Raw genomic sequence first — 15,401 nt, forward strand, 5'->3', positions numbered from 1 at the left:
TCTGATAACTACTGAGCTGGGTGTGTGCAGGCGTGGGTTCATTAACATCTGGAGCAGAGATCCCCAATCATGCAGTGCTTCCCTGCTTTTCTGGTCCCAGAGTTCCGTGCAGTTCTTGCCTTGGAATCTCCGTATGCTAATGGAGATGCCTCTTTGTCCCATCTTCAATGCAAACGAGGCTTGAAGAGTTTCCTTAATCCTGTCATCCTTATCCCAGGGGTTTAGGTGTGTCTCCCACTGCCTTTTCATTGCTTTTTGTAAGTCTTTCTTTTGATGCAGATTTGGTTCAAGCAGAGGCTGGGGGGCGGAGGGGGAAGGTCTTTCGTGAGTCAAACAGGCTGGGTTCTGCGCCCTGGTTCTCCAAGAACACAGAGCTGCTAGGTAACACCAGGCAGGCTGTTTTCCATGGCAGTGGACAAATGCTGTGATTTGAGAGACACAGTGTAGTTAGCGCTGTATGTCCATTTCTTTTATTTAATAGGCCTCTTAAATGATTTCAACTTAAAGCTACAGGGGCAAAATTGCAATGTAGTGGATCTCCACAGCAGTGTCTCTTCATTTCAAAACAAACTTAATCTCTTCTAAATTGATTTGAAAACTGGGGAGATGCTGCCTTTCCCAATGTTGCTAAGCTGCCGGGACACTGCAGACGTGAATCAGATGGCATCATCTCTGGACAGGCTTCTTCAACACTTCCAGCAGAGGTTCCAAGAATTTGAAAGTGTTAAAGCCATCTTCCTGTTTGTAAGGCACCCATTTGTTGTACAAGCAAATGGTACTTGGTGTGATCAAGCAAAAGCATACTTTCCAGATGTTGAAAAGCAAAACTACAGCTGGAGTTTACTGAATTACAAGCGGATGAAGTGCTTAAGGTGCGGCACACTGAAACGACATCTGAAACTTTCTGGACAACCCTTGTGCTGGACTCCATGTATCCACACTTGAGGAAGGTGGCATTTAACATTTTGACTATGTTTGGCTCAACATATGTGTGTGAGTCAGCATTCCCAACAACGAACAACAATAAATCGCATAATCGCTCCATTCTGACTGATAATCGTCTGTGCAATTGCCTCCGTCTTATCTTGACTGAACTCACTCCAAATTTCAAGGCCCTTGTACAGCAGAGGACTTTTCCTACTGATGGCAGTAGTATAATTATACATCATTCACACATACTTTATTTTAAATTTGTGTTGCTGTATAAAATTACATTTTCAGTAGTGATACTACAGTAATAACAGGTATGTCACAGTAATTATTTATGATTCTTTTGCTTAATACACATGTAGGTGGGTGTGTATTTGTTATTGGAAAGACTTGAATCATAAAAGATAAAGAGTTCATATGTACTAAGTATTATTTTCTTTCTGATACTGTTATATAAACCACAAGAGGCTGAAAAGTTTTGAATATGTTTATCTATATACAGATATGCCTACAATAATTGTATTTGACAAAACTCATTCAAAACTTAAAAGTTATCTGAAAGTGTTTTAATGCTATTTGACATTTTATCTAAATACTTTTTCAAAGTCTCAGATGTAATTTATTACACCTCTCTTGGGGGTTATTTTCAGGTTACACACAGTGGTTTGATTTTATTTTTCATTTAATGCAATAACATTATAAGCAATAGGCCCTGGGTATATTTCACAGAATTTTAGGTGTTTGTTGAACAGGGGCACTTGCACTGTGAAAAATGTTTCTCTAGAGTCTGGATCTTGACCAAGAAATTTGGACCTTGACAAAAAATAATTGACTAACCCTGGTCTAGATTTACAAGAGACTTGTGAAACTTAAGTATAAAAGTGTATATCATATTTGACTAACTTGAAAGAAACACTCATGCATTTTTAGTCTCTTTCATTGTCTGTGTCTTCCCTCAGACCAGTTTTTCTTGAATTTTTCATATTTATAAATGTTTTTTCTTTTTCTTCATCTTCCTCTGAAATCTTCTATCTAGGCCAAGATTTTTTTTTCCTTCTGATTTGGCCTTTCTCTCCTGATCTCTTTACTTTCAGTGTTCTCTCTCCCCTCTCTGTTCCAGTTTCTACCTACCATTATCTCTCATCCCTTCATTTCTTCCTCTTGATCCTCCTTCCCCTCAATTGTCTTGGGATTTGGGAGAGTGAGCAGCTCATGTTGTGGGAGTGAATTACAGGGAATTTGAGTGTCACCTTCCAAATACAGGTTAATTGCCATCCAGGACACAAACTGCAAAATCCTCCCTGGCCTTAGGAAGGAATTACACCAAACCCTTAAAATCCACTGAGGGAGTCTTCCTGTCCTCATCCACCACAAATTAGTGAGGAGTCAGATAAAGGGTCTGGTAAAGAGAAGACAAACAGTTCCTAGATTTGTGCACATGGGAACAAGGTGTTCTCACTGGGGGGCCTTTTGCTCACGAATTTGCTTTCTGCTCTGGTGTGACATACCCTGAACCTGTTGACCTTCAGAGTGCAACTAGAGGCTTATCTAGGGGTGAAAGTAACTTAAAGGACTTACCGGTACTCCGGAGTCCTGAGCAGGGGGCGTGACCTCAACCAGAAGATTTAAAGGCCCCAGGGCTCTGGCTGCGGCTGGGTGCCCCGGGGCCTTTAAATCACCCCTGGAGCTCCCACTGCTACCACAGCGGAGCTCAGGGCCCTTTAAATCACCATGGGAGCCCTGCCGCCGCTACCCCAGGGCTCCGGCAGTGGGGCTCGGGTGGCACTTTAAAGGGCCTGGGCTCCCCACAGGGGCTGGAGCCCTGGGCCCTTTAAATCCCAGCCCGAGCCCTGGCGCTGCTACCCCGGGGCTCCGGCAGCGGGGCTTGGGCGCCGCTTTAAGGGGCCCGGGAATCCGGCACAGCGTACTGGCTCTTGCCGGTACACCGTACCGGGTCGTACCGGCTTACTTTCACCTCTGGGCCTATCCCTTCTTTTGGGGATTGAGGGGTGGATAGGTAGAAAGGTGATGTAATTTATCATGTGGACATGGGAGTCTTAGCGGTGACAACACTTCACGATGAGCCATGTGTATTATTTTACATTTTTAAAAACATAACGATGTGAAAGGCACATTTTAAGATTGGGGGGCAGGGAGACTCTGTGGGGCCAACCAGCTTGGGAGGGGGCAATAGCTGACTCTGGAAGGCACTAAATGCCCCAGGGGGCTGTGTTCACAGGCCCTGACTACACTAGCAGCCTCTTTCTGTCCCCACCCCAGCCCAGTGACAGGGTCAGAGTGTGTCCTATGAATGCCCCCTTTGGGTGCCCTCCTCCCCCCAGGGACTGGACTAAGTTTAACCCTTTCGGGCACCCCAGCCCCGCCTGGCTGCCTCACGCGCACACTCCACCGCTCTGATTCAGGCGGGGAGGTGCTTGCACAGGCGGCTGACGCCCGCACTTGGCCCCGCCCCTCACAGGAAGGGCGAGTGGGGGAGGGGCTGGCACGGCGCGAATCGCGCTTGTTTAGTGGTCTCCGCCCTCGGAGCTCGCTTGTCCCTAGCGGTGCCCCGTACGGCGCCCTCATTCTTTCGGCCTGTCATGGAAGGTGCCGGGGCCCCCTCGGAGACCCTGCGCTACGTTGAGTACGCGAGGGTCCTCGGCGGCGGCCGGCAGGGTGAGCCCGACATGGACAGGGGGCTGGTAAGTGTGGGGCAGGGAGCCCGCGTCTGTCGCGCTCCTTCCCCTCCCCCAGCCACTAGGCTGGCGGTTACCGCTCCGCGCCCCCATCCCGCGCCCTCAGTCCGGCCCTTCCATGTCCCGCCGCTTTGTGCCGCGGGGAAAGGGGCCCCGAGTGGGACTCGCCGCCCGAGGTCACACGCGCCGCAGCCGTTAGGGCTAAATCCTTGGCGCTGGCTGGAAAATTCCGGGGGGCAAAGGAGCCTGCCTGGTTCCCGGTGCCCGGCGCTGGGCACTGCGGGAAATCACGCTTGTGCGTGGCGGGGAACGCCGGCGTCAGGGGGTGGGAAGGAAAATACACCTGAGAGGGTAAATGGGTTAGTGACGAGTGTCACTCTGGCACGTGTTCTGTGCCACCACTGCTCACACGCTACAGCTCCACCGGTGGGAGCCAAATTGGGAGCCCTGCCCTAGCTGGCTGCTACCGCCAAGATGGTGCTTAAAAGGGGTGACTTGACTTGATTATAGTCTGTGAGCATCTACAAATATTTAATAATAGTTGTTCAGTCTAGCAGAAAGTAACATGATCCAACAGCAGGAAGTTGAAGCAAAACAACTTCAGATTAGAAATAAGGGGTATTTTTTTTTTAACAGTGAGTGATAATTAACCATTGGACCAGTTTATCAAGCATCATGGTGGATTCTCCATCACTGACAATTGTAAAATCAGGATTGGATGTTATACTAAAAGATCTGCTCTAGGAATTATGTTGGGGGAAGTTCTATGGCCTGTGTTATACAGGAGATCAGACTAGATGATCACAATGGTCCCTTCTGGCCTTGGAATCTAGGGGGGAAAAAGCTTGTTTCAACAGTATGGGGCCTGTGTACACAGGAGTTTCCCCCACTTCTATTCCCTAGTAGAGACAGGGCCTAGGATTATTTTATTTGCATACCATAAAAGGCATTATCTGTAAAATTCTCTTCTGATGTTTTAGTTTTATTACTTTAATTCTAAATTTAAATTATTTTCTGAGGTCTGAGAGTTACACTTAGGAAATTTAATTCTCATCAGACAGAGAGCCCATGAAGCACTGGGTAAATTGGGGAGTAAATGGCGGTAAAATGCCTGCTGAATTTTAGGTAATATAGGGTTACCATTCGTCCGGATTCCCCCGGACATGTCCGGTTTTTAGAGTTAAAAATAGCATCCGGGGGGAATTTGTAAATGTCCGGACTCCCCCCCCCCCCCCCCCGCAGAGCACGCGCTGCTGACAGGGCAGCCGGCCGGATGGTGCCACTTACATGGGGCTCCGACAGCCAGAGAGAGCCCCTCCTCCACTTCCCCCTTCTCTCCCCTGCAGCTGAGAGCACTCCCTCCCTCCCTCCCTGCATTCGCAGATCACCAGCTGGCCGTTCGCACCGGCAGTCTGGAGCTCCTCCCCCTGCTCCTCCTCCCTGGCACGCTGGTCTGAGCGGCAGAGTAAGGGGGCCAAGGGGCAGGGAGGTTCTGGAGGGAGCAGTCAAGAGACGGGGGGGGGGGGTCGGGCGTTCGGGGGGGCTTTCTGGGGGGGGTGGATAAGGTTTTGGGCAGTCAGGGTACAGGTAGGGGGTAGGATCCTGGGGGGGCAGTTAGGGTGGGGGGGGTCTCAGGAGGGGTCAGTTAGGGGACAAGGAACAGGGAGGCTTAGGTAGGGGGTGGGGTTCTGGAGGGCAGTTAGGAGCAGGGGTCCCAGGAGGGGTAGTCAGGGGACAAGGAGTGGGGGGGGCTGTCAGGCGGCGGGGGTGGGGAGAGGGATCGGAGCAGTCAGGGGACAGGGAGCAGAGGGGTTTAGATGGGTCGGGAGTTCTGGGGGGGGGCTGTCAGGGGGTGGGGAGTGGTTGGATGGGGCGTGGGCGTCCCGGGGGTCTGTCTGGGGGTGCGGGTGTGGATAAGGGTTGGGGCAGTCAGGGGACAAGGAGCAGGGGGAGGGTTGGGGGTCCTGAGGGGGGCGGGAAGTGGGAGGGAGTGGAAGGGGCGGGGCTAGGGCAGGACTGGGGCGGGGCTAGGGCAGGACTGGGGCGGGGCTCCTCCCATCCTCTTTTTTGCTTGCTGAAATATGGTAACCCTAGGTAATATGGTTTAGTGAAAAGATTTTGTACCCTTATCTTGTGTCTGTTTATGTGCGTTTTGGTGATCAGTTCATGGAACAGTGAAAAATAAAATTGAAGCAACTACATGGATCAGTTTTTAAAACATTGGCCACAGTTGGCATTACTGAAAGTAAACATGCTTCTAGTGCAATGGGGAAACTTTCACCACTTAAAATATGCCCTGTGATATGTTTTGCTCATGTCATTATTTGTGTTGCTGTAGCGCAAAGAATTTTTCTACTATGAAGGGACACTATCAATTTTTTAAAAATCACTTCTGTATGAATTTTTCATCCACTGTTGTTACAAGTTAAGATTACTATAATTTTAGAGCTTCTCCTCCCCCCCCCAACCTCTTCATTTCTTCAGTAGATTCATTTTGTGTGCTTTTGACAGCACTTCATGTATAGTTAGGTTCACTGTTTTCTGTGTAGTCTCTCTTAGGGTTTTATAACACTGCCATCCATCATTGTAGTAGCTGAGTGTCTTCCACATAAAGTGAATAGCAATAGTAAAACTCCTAGTGGATTTGGTAGTCTCTGAGTAGCAGCCGTGTTAGTCTGTATCCGCAAAAATAACAGGAGTACTTGTGGCACCTTAGAGACTAACAAATTTATTAGAGCATAAGCTTTCGTGGGCTACAACCCACTTCTTCGGATGCATCCGAAGAAGTGGGTTGTAGCCCACGAAAGCTTATGCTCTAATAAATTTGTTAGTCTCTAAGGTGCCACAAGTACTCCTGTTATTTTTGGTAGTCTCTGGTTCTTCTCCCCTTTCTGGAGAGGGGAGACCAAACTCCACTTCGGGTATTGTGTGTTGTGCTTGTGTTGTTTCATTGTGTGTGGGTTTTTTGTGGGGGGGGGGGGAGGATGATGTGAATGTCTTTCTTGCTATGGTAAAACAAAGAGGCAAGTTCTGCAGTATTTTCTAGAGAGGGTCAGACTCAGGATTCACCTAATCCCCTTTAGAAGTTCATTCCATAGAGTCTATGCCAGGGGTCGGCAACCTCTGGCACACAGCTCGCCAGGGTAAGCACCCTGGTGGGCCGGGACAGTTTGTTTACCTGCCGCGTCAGCAGGTTCGGCCGATTGCGGCTCCCATTGGCCACGGTTCGCCGTCCCAGGCCAATGGGGGCGGCGGGAAGCCGCGGCCAGCACATCCCTCGCCCGTGCCGCTTCCGACAGCCCCCATTGGCCTGAGACAGCGAACCGCGACCAGTGGGAGCCGCGATCGGCCAAACCTGCCGACGCAGCAGGTAAACAAACTGGCCCGGCCCGAGCCACGTGCCAGAGGTTGCCGACCCCTGGCATAGACGGTTCCCCTCAGCTGAGGATCCCTTTGTTCCCAGCTCTCATGTGCTTCATCCTGGGTTTTGTGATCTGCATTGTCCTTGCACTGCTGTCAGAGTGGTTCATAGATAGAAATTGCTTTGACGATTAGCAGCCGAGCCTTAAAGTGGCATCTGAAACTGAGTAGGTGCGAGTGTAGGGATTTGAATTCAGGCCTTACGTGCTCATGGTGATCTAGAACCTGGAGAAAGCGGGCAGCCACGTTTTGTACTATTTGAAGCCAATCCATTGTCTTCACATTCAGCCATAGGTGCTGAAACTAGGAGTGCTGGGGGTGCTGCTGTAGCTCTTGTCTTGAAATAGTAACCAAAATACATGGTTTCAGTCTTCAGTATCCACACTATAAAAATTGTTCCAGTATCACTGCATTTTGCTCCAGTGAATGGCAGTATTCCAGCCTAGAGCTGAAAAATGAATGGATCACTGTGGCCAGGTCCTTGTTGGAAAGGAAGGGTGGAAGTTTCCTAGAGTGCTGGAGGTGAAAGAAGGCATTTTTATTCACTGATGCTACCTGATCATCCAAGCTTAGTGAGAAGTCAGATTTTAGAAGGTGGCTTTGCAGTGATTCAATGAATAGGGGTTGCATGCCTTCAATGGATGGTGTCAACTGTATCTCAGCTAGTTCTTCAAAAAGTTTCATCATTTTCAGTCTTGCTTGGCATTGGTTTGAATCAACTACACTTAATCCAAGAGCTGATGTTCTGTAGGCTTTGTGATATCTTAGTGAGGATGGTTGCATCAGTGGTGAAAAATCTTGTAGCTGAGTGTCATCAATAGGGCCCAAATTCACAGTCCATTTTGATCAATTTCATGGCCAGGGGATTTTAAAATTAGTCATTTTCTGTTTACATCTGAAATTTCACAGTGTTGTAACCGTGGGAGTCCAAACCCAAAAGGCGGTCAGGGTCGGGGGAGGCTGGGTCACAAGGTTATTGTAGGGGTGTAGTGGGATTGCCACCCTTACTTCTGCCCTCCTGCCTTCAGAACTGGGCAGCTAGCTCTAAAGCCAGTGCCACCAGCACAGAAGTGTGGGTCATCAGATCTGGGGGCTGGGTTACCATATGTCTGGTTTTCCTGACAGTCTTCCTGACAGTCTTCCGCCCCAGTGTTTGGAGGGGTGACAGCTGGAGATGCAGCCTCACCATGTAGGGGGTTGACTGCTGCAGCCAGGGGAGGTTCCTGGAGGTATGTCTGACCCGCCCTGAGAGCAGCCCCTGCCAGGGAAGAGAAAGTCTTGTCCCGCCTCATCCCCAGCTGGGACTAACAGCTGGAGCCCTGCACAGGGTAGGAGCCCCCGACTGAACACCAGATTTCATGGAGAAAATCAGATTCGTGGTTCATGAGGCGTTTTTCACAGCCATGAATTTGGTAGGGCTCTAGTCATCCGCATATTATTGGCAGCTGAGCCGACAGTATGTCACTATTTCTCCCAGTGGTTTTGTATATATTGAAAAGCAGACAGGGGTGATCTGAATCTCTCTGGGATTCAGCAGGTGAGGGCATATGGAGAGAAGGAGTAATAGACATCACTATTCTGAGGTCTGTTGGAGAGGAATGATTCGAGTGACTGTAGTGCTGTACCATCTACTCCTGTTATGCCAGTTAGGCAGGTTAGCATTATCTTGTGGTCTGGTGTGTAGCAGAGAAACCCAGCAATATGAACATGGGCATTGTGCCTGTGTACGTACCATGTCCATCTTTTAGGGCCACTAGGACTGTCTCTGTGCCCTAGCTTGAATCTGACTGAAGCATCCAGGATGCTGGCCATCACATTATGTAGGAGATTCTGTTGTGGGTGAGTCAGCTTCTGTGGCCTGCATCATGCGGGAGGTCAGACTAGATGACCATATTGGTCCCTTCTGACCTTAAAGTCTATGAGTCTATGAGTCTATGAGCTTGATGGTTACTACTTTCTGAATTATTTTGTCCAGGAATGGGATTTTGGAGACAGGATGAGGTCTCCAGGGTTGAGTGATGACTTCTTGAGGATTGAGCTAGTTATTCATTTTTCAAAGAGTTTGACTGATACTGCTCTCTAAAAGAGGTATTAACAGAATATATTGGTCAGCTTCCCCTGTTTCAGCATGAAAGACGCACACAAATGTGTGAGAGAGATGTTTCTAAAAATAGGAAAATGTGATTGTAGAATTACAGAAATTGGCATGGGACTTGCCAGATGGGGTACCTGAAACTACTTCTCTTTCACTTTTTGAAACTGATTAGATTTCAAGTTTATTTCTTTTACAGTTAATTAAAAATCAAACTAAGGGACATGCCTAAGTCAACTTTGATTTCAAAGGGACTACTTACATATTTTAAAGTTAAGCACATGCTTAAGTAACTTGCTGAACTGGGTCCTAAGCCAGTATCAATAGCCAAATCTTATCAGTTCTGATGGGCTAGATAAGTGCTTTCTCTTTCCCTGTCCTTTGCGATAGACTTTAGCCTCTTAAAGTCCTAAAAAACAGTAACACAAGAAGTCCACAGAAGTGAGGGAGGGAGAGGGGAAGTCTGTGAGAGAGTGCCTGCGTGTGTGTGTGTGTGTGTAGGGGTAGTGTGTGAGAGACGGTGTGTGTGTTGGGGGAATGTGTGAGTGGTTGTGTATGTTGGGGGACGTATGTATGTCCGGGGAGTGTGTGTGTGAAAGAGAGAGAGAGAGAGTGTGTGTCGGGTGACTGTGTGTGTTAGCATGCTGTCTCTTTAAGCAGAGCACTCGCCAGCCTGAACACTTGTTCAGATAGTGGTAGGCAGCAGCCACTCCTGAGCCAAAGGCTGGTGCAAAGACAGGCACCCGCCCCTGCTCAGTGTAGACCAGGTTCACCGGCAGGAGGGACGGGGACACCCAAACATTAGCCCTCTGCCCCCCGGCTCTGCGCAGCAGATCAGGAGGCTCCTGAGGCTCCCAATCCGGAGCAGCTTGACTCTCTTTAAGTGTTGCTGCACGTAGCTCTGCGTGGTCCTAGTGCTGGGGAGAGCAGGATGCCACGTTAATATTTCGATTCCATGATTCCGTCCATGTTCTTACTAATGTGAATTTCATAGTGCCCTACTCATAGGATTCAAAGCTCCATGCTTTGACTCTTCTGTGTAAACTGATATGTCCTAAAAAATTAATGTAGAGACTGGTTTTACATTAGTATCAGGTGGTTCTGTTAGTACAGGGCCATTGTTATTCCTGCACAATAGTCCTGCAATAAAACTTTACATGTGGCCGGAAATTCGATATAGTCAATGTTTTACTTTTTCTTTCCTCTAGTCCTCTCATTGAATGGAACATCACAGAATTATGGATTACAGAAATTTTACATTTATAGATCTTTCTTCAATTGTTCTCCATGTCCACTGAGGGGAGGACAAGAAGCGATCTGGCTTAATATGCATCAAGGGACATTTAGGTTAGATATTAGGAAAAACTTTCTAATTACAAGGATAGTTAAATACTGGAATAGGTTACCAACGGAGGATGTGGAATTCCTGTCAATGGAGATTTAGAAGAACAGGTTTGAGAAACATCTGTCACCATAAGTGCCGATGCTGTGGGTGCTCCAGGGCTGGACCACCCACGGGGAAAAAAACAGTGGGTGCTCAGCACTCACTGGGAGCCCTGTGGGTCAGTGCCTGCCCCTTCCCTGCCCAGGGCCTCCTGCCTGCTGGAGGCCCACCAATTAGTGCCTCCCAGTGCCTCCCGCCCGCCGTGGATCAGCTGTTCTGCGGTGTGTAGGAGGGGATGGGGGGAGATGGAGGAGCGAGGACAGGAAGAAGTGGGGAGGGGCATAAAGAGGTGGGGGGTGTAGCCACAGGTAGACCTGGGCGGGCCATGGGCTACCTATTTAGCATCCAACAAGGCCCACCCTAATCGAGGCCGAAGCCCCTTGAATCCACAGGCTGGGACTCCCGACCCTGGCTTGGTGTCTGTTGGCCTGGCTGCGTCCCTCTCCTGCTGGTGCTGCACACTGCTGCCCCAGTCTCTGGCCCCCACGCCTGGAGTGTGCCTTGTTGGGGTGGGTTTGGGCAGGGCTAGCGCTGAGGCCGGAGACTGGGGCAGCAGCGCACGGCGCCGGCAGGAGAGGGAAGTGGCTGGTCGGGCAGACGGACACGGAGCCGGGGTTGGGAGGGGCAGGTGGATGGAGCTCAAGCCCCGGTGGGCCCCTCCCCCCTACCCTATGGGCGCACCCCACAGTCTGTGTGCCCCTGGCAGCCTCATCTTCGGGTGCCTGCTGAGTGCTAAGGGCCAGCTGGAGGGGGTGGGGGGAAATAGGTGCCCCTTCCCTGCTACCACCCCCCCCACCCTTGCCCGCCCACCCAGTTTTCTTGTCCGAGCTATGCTGGGGCTTGGTAGAGGCTTGGAGCAAGGGGTGGAGTGAGGGCTGGGCAACCCCCGGCAACTCAGTAAGTCGGCGCCTATGTCTCTCACATCTGGTCTAGGTATAGTTGTCTCTGCCTCAGCGCAGTGAGATGGACTTCACTAGATGACCTCTTGAGCTCCCTTCCAGCCCTTTGTTTCTGTGATTCGTTACTGCTGTTAATGCAACACAGTAGATTGAGAATTTGTGGAGAGAGGAATTAAATCATTGCATCTTTTTGTTGTGTTATACAATAAAAGCTGTTGAATAATACATCTTTAAAGGGTCATGAGTTGGCCTCTGTACACTTGCAGTATATGAAGTTGTTTGAATTGATATAATGGAAATAACATTTATTTGGGGGGTAAACACTTTTTCATCCTTTATTTATTACCTAGCAGTGTGTTCTGTCATGTCTGAAGCAGCCTTTCTAATCTCTCTTCTGGTCTGCATTTCTTTAAAAAAAATTTTAAAAAAATCCAGCCTTTGCTGATTCAGCAACACTTTCCTTGCTGTTGTCTGAATCCAAAAAGCTTTGTTATTGTACATTGAACTAAATAGTAAGAATAAAAATACTGAGATCAGCACAATAGGATATATCAATGATTAACCCAGGAGAGCTGATGCACTAAAAAAGAAAGAAGTGTTTGTGGGTCAGCTGCTTTTCTCTTCTGTTCCATTACAGCTTCATACATCTTTGACATTAATTTGTTACTTGGCTGTTAAGGGAATACTTTAAATGTAGCTACATCTAAAGCCTATATTTTACAAATTCCTTAACAGTACACTTTTCAAAATGTAAACCTTAAGTAAGCATGCTGTTGAAAGTTAATGACCCTTTATTCATACAGTTTCTACTATGCTGCATGTATAACTTATTTTCAAGCAATGAGAGGAAAAAATAGTTTCGTGGTACTAGTCTCATATAACATAAATCTCTTTGTCCCCTTGAGAGTGCTAGTAAATTGCCTTTTAACATCAACAAGAAATCTGTGAGCTTAATTCAAGATTTGTGCTTTTGATATCAGTAATACTTAGCACATTACAGTTTCAAAGCAGTGTAGAAACTGATTATTCTTTAAAATATCCAGCTGAGATAAGTGGGTACAGATGGGGACACAAAGGGAAGGCTAAACGATTTACTCCAGGCTACTCATTGAGTCATTAGAGGTACTTGGAGTTACTGTTCATTCTACTGGACCTCATGATCTGTCATTTAATGACACAGTATTTTTATGTATAGATTTAGATTCATCTTGGGTCATGTGGAAGAATATAGAATTATCAACTTAGATTTTTAGTGGATTTCTCTACAGTAGAAACTTCAGTTTACACTAAAAATACTGAAATAACAGTTGAGTCCTTGATTAGTATATGGAAGATTTCAATAATATACTTCCATAGTGTGCCTAAACCAGTTCAACTGAATGACTCTTTAATATTTATTTAAGAAATCTGTACCCATTTTTATCCAGCAAACTAAAAAATTATACCATGAGCTGTTTATCAGATTTTTTTCAAGATACAGTTAACCTGGATACTTCTGAACCTCCATTCACAACTTCTGAAAAATGGTAACATTCCACATTAGGACTGGTGGTGTTTATCAGTTATCTGGAAAAGTGAACAGTAAAGTGGCAATTTTACAGATGAAAAAATATTTTGCTTATTCAAGAATAAATAAAACTGAGGAATTTCAGAGGGACCTAAGAAAGTTAGGCCAGTATCCAGCACAATGGCAGGTGAAATTTAATTTTGACAAATACAAAATAATAAACATTGGATGGAATAAAGAGAACTACTCTCACATGTTGCTGGGCTCTTAACTCAGAAAAAAGATGTAGCTGTTACTTGGACAGTTCAATGAAAGTCTTTACTTAGTACACAGCAAAACAAAAAGGATACTAAAAATAGTATAATGCAATTATGTATCAATATGATGCCTTCTCCTGAAATACAGTGTCAAGTTCTGGTCACCTGTCTCAAAAGAGATAGCAGAAATAGAAGAGGTTCAAAAACAGGTGTGAAGTGATTAAAGGCCTGACGAGACTTCCGTGTGACACATGGTTGAAAAGATTGTGACTTACATTTAGAGAGGAGATAAATAAGAGGGAATATAAAAATAATAAATGGTATGGTGAAAGTAAATTGGGTGCTCCTATTTACCCTTTTCCATAGTACAAGGGGAAATTTCATGACACTAAATGGCAACAACTGTAAAACTGATTATAAACTTTTTTTACACAATTAACATGTGAAACTTTATGCTAACATTGAGACCAAGAGCCTAATTACATTCGAAGTAGGATTAGATATTTAAATAGATAATGAGAATGTTGACAATTACAGAAAAACTAAATAAAATATAGGAAGAAAACCTCCTTTAGGACCGATATAGATCCCATGCTTCAAGCAGAATCCAATGACTAATTGATAGAGGTTAGGAAGAAGCCTCTCTTATTGGCGGTTATTAAATATTTGTTTATGAAGTTTAATACACCTTTCTCTGAAGCATCCATTACTGGCCATTGTCAAAGACAGGATACTGTAATAGATGGACCACTGACTTGGTATAGCAGTTTCTATGATTTTCCTCTCTCCTCCCCACCCCCCCCCCAATCCCTCTGTTGCCGGCACAGAGGCCCAAGGACAGCAACAGCGGGGTTCGTTGCCCGGTGTGCTTTGCGCCAATAAACATACCGGGGTGGAGAAGCAAACAAAGTTTATTTGAGATCTTAAAGTGGTGCAAGGAGACAGGCAAGTCTCAGATCAAGCACACCAGCAAAAACAGTTTTTCTTTTTTTATACGTTTTACAACTAAGCCCCCCCCTTCCCCTTTTTACCACCCCCCCCCTTTATTTTTCTCTTTACTTCCCCTTCCCTTTTTACCGAAGGCATGTTTATACATTTAAGCCGTTAAATCATTCTAGGGCTATAAATTTAGCTTGTTAGTAACCTTTTTTTAAACTGTTACCTGGTTTTGTTTACCCTGGGTTTATTACCTTTTCAGCCAGAAACATTCAAACCTTATCATTATCGCTTGGTACCTGGTATGGGGGGGGCGGGGGTTGTAACTGATAATTGGCTGTTTACACATTCCATGCATCTACCTTTTGAGGTCGATTAGAGCTGAACTTTGGTTCACTAGGCCTAGTGTCATCAACACCTCCAATTCTGATCTTTACGGGGGCGGGGGGGAGAAATCCCATCTGTCTCCAAAAGTTTCAGATCTCTAATGACTTGCCTGGGGAGTCAGAAGGAATGGGGTTTCAAGGTATGAAACAAAACAAAGACTGCAGGCTGATGCTTGCCAGGAGGAATAGGAGCCAGGAGGACAAGTCAAGGGCTCCCTTTGAAGCAGGAAGACAAAGGTAGCTGCTTTGGGGAAGAACATCGAGTTTCAAAAATACACCCCCATGAGCTTCCTCTCAGCTGCTGTGCCCCATGTGGAGGTAGTGGGAGGGAAAACAAGGCTTCCGGAACTTTTTGCCTTGATGGGGTCTGTCTTAAGTCTGAGGGACAGAGGACCTAGAAGGCCCTAAGGCAGTATTATACTCCCAGCTGCATTGTAGATCTCCCAGGCTGAATAGACTAACGCACTAGCTCTGTTCAAGCTAGTGTGCTAAAAAGAACAGTGTGCATGTGGCGGCATGGGCTAGCCACCAAAGTACAGACCCAGGGTGGTTGGATCAGCCTTGTACTTGAGAAGCTAGGTCACACCATCTCCCATGCTACAACATTCATGTTGTTTTTTGAATCCGCTAGCTGAAGCACAGATAGTATGTGTTTGTTCAGGCTGGGAGGCTCCCAGCTGCAGGGTAGACATATCCCTGTAGACCCTATTTTACCCCTGTGACCTCAGCTGTAGCTGATGCTGATTGCACTGGGGAAGGAGTACCAAAGGTTGGGAGTTCTCCCAGTTATTACTGTGTAAGTCTAGGGCAGGGATTGGCAACCTTTGGCACGCG

The 15,401-nt window shown here is 47.0% G+C and overlaps 1 protein-coding gene across 2 annotated transcripts in view; it reads left to right on the forward strand.

The window, feature by feature from the left end:
* Window positions 1–3,467: 3,467 nt before the first annotated feature.
* Window positions 3,468–15,401, forward strand: part of DNAJC15 (DnaJ heat shock protein family (Hsp40) member C15) — a 49,135-nt gene continuing 37,201 nt past the window's right edge. For both annotated transcript variants that reach the window (XM_065419905.1, XM_065419913.1), the window contains exon 1: window positions 3,468–3,632. In XM_065419905.1, the coding sequence (XP_065275977.1) occupies window positions 3,531–3,632 (102 nt within the window). In that variant the 5' untranslated portion in view covers window positions 3,468–3,530. The remainder of the gene's footprint in view (window positions 3,633–15,401) is intronic.

Source organism: Emys orbicularis, chromosome 1, assembly GCF_028017835.1.
Source record: "Emys orbicularis isolate rEmyOrb1 chromosome 1, rEmyOrb1.hap1, whole genome shotgun sequence".
Lineage (NCBI taxonomy): Eukaryota > Metazoa > Chordata > Testudines > Emydidae > Emys > Emys orbicularis.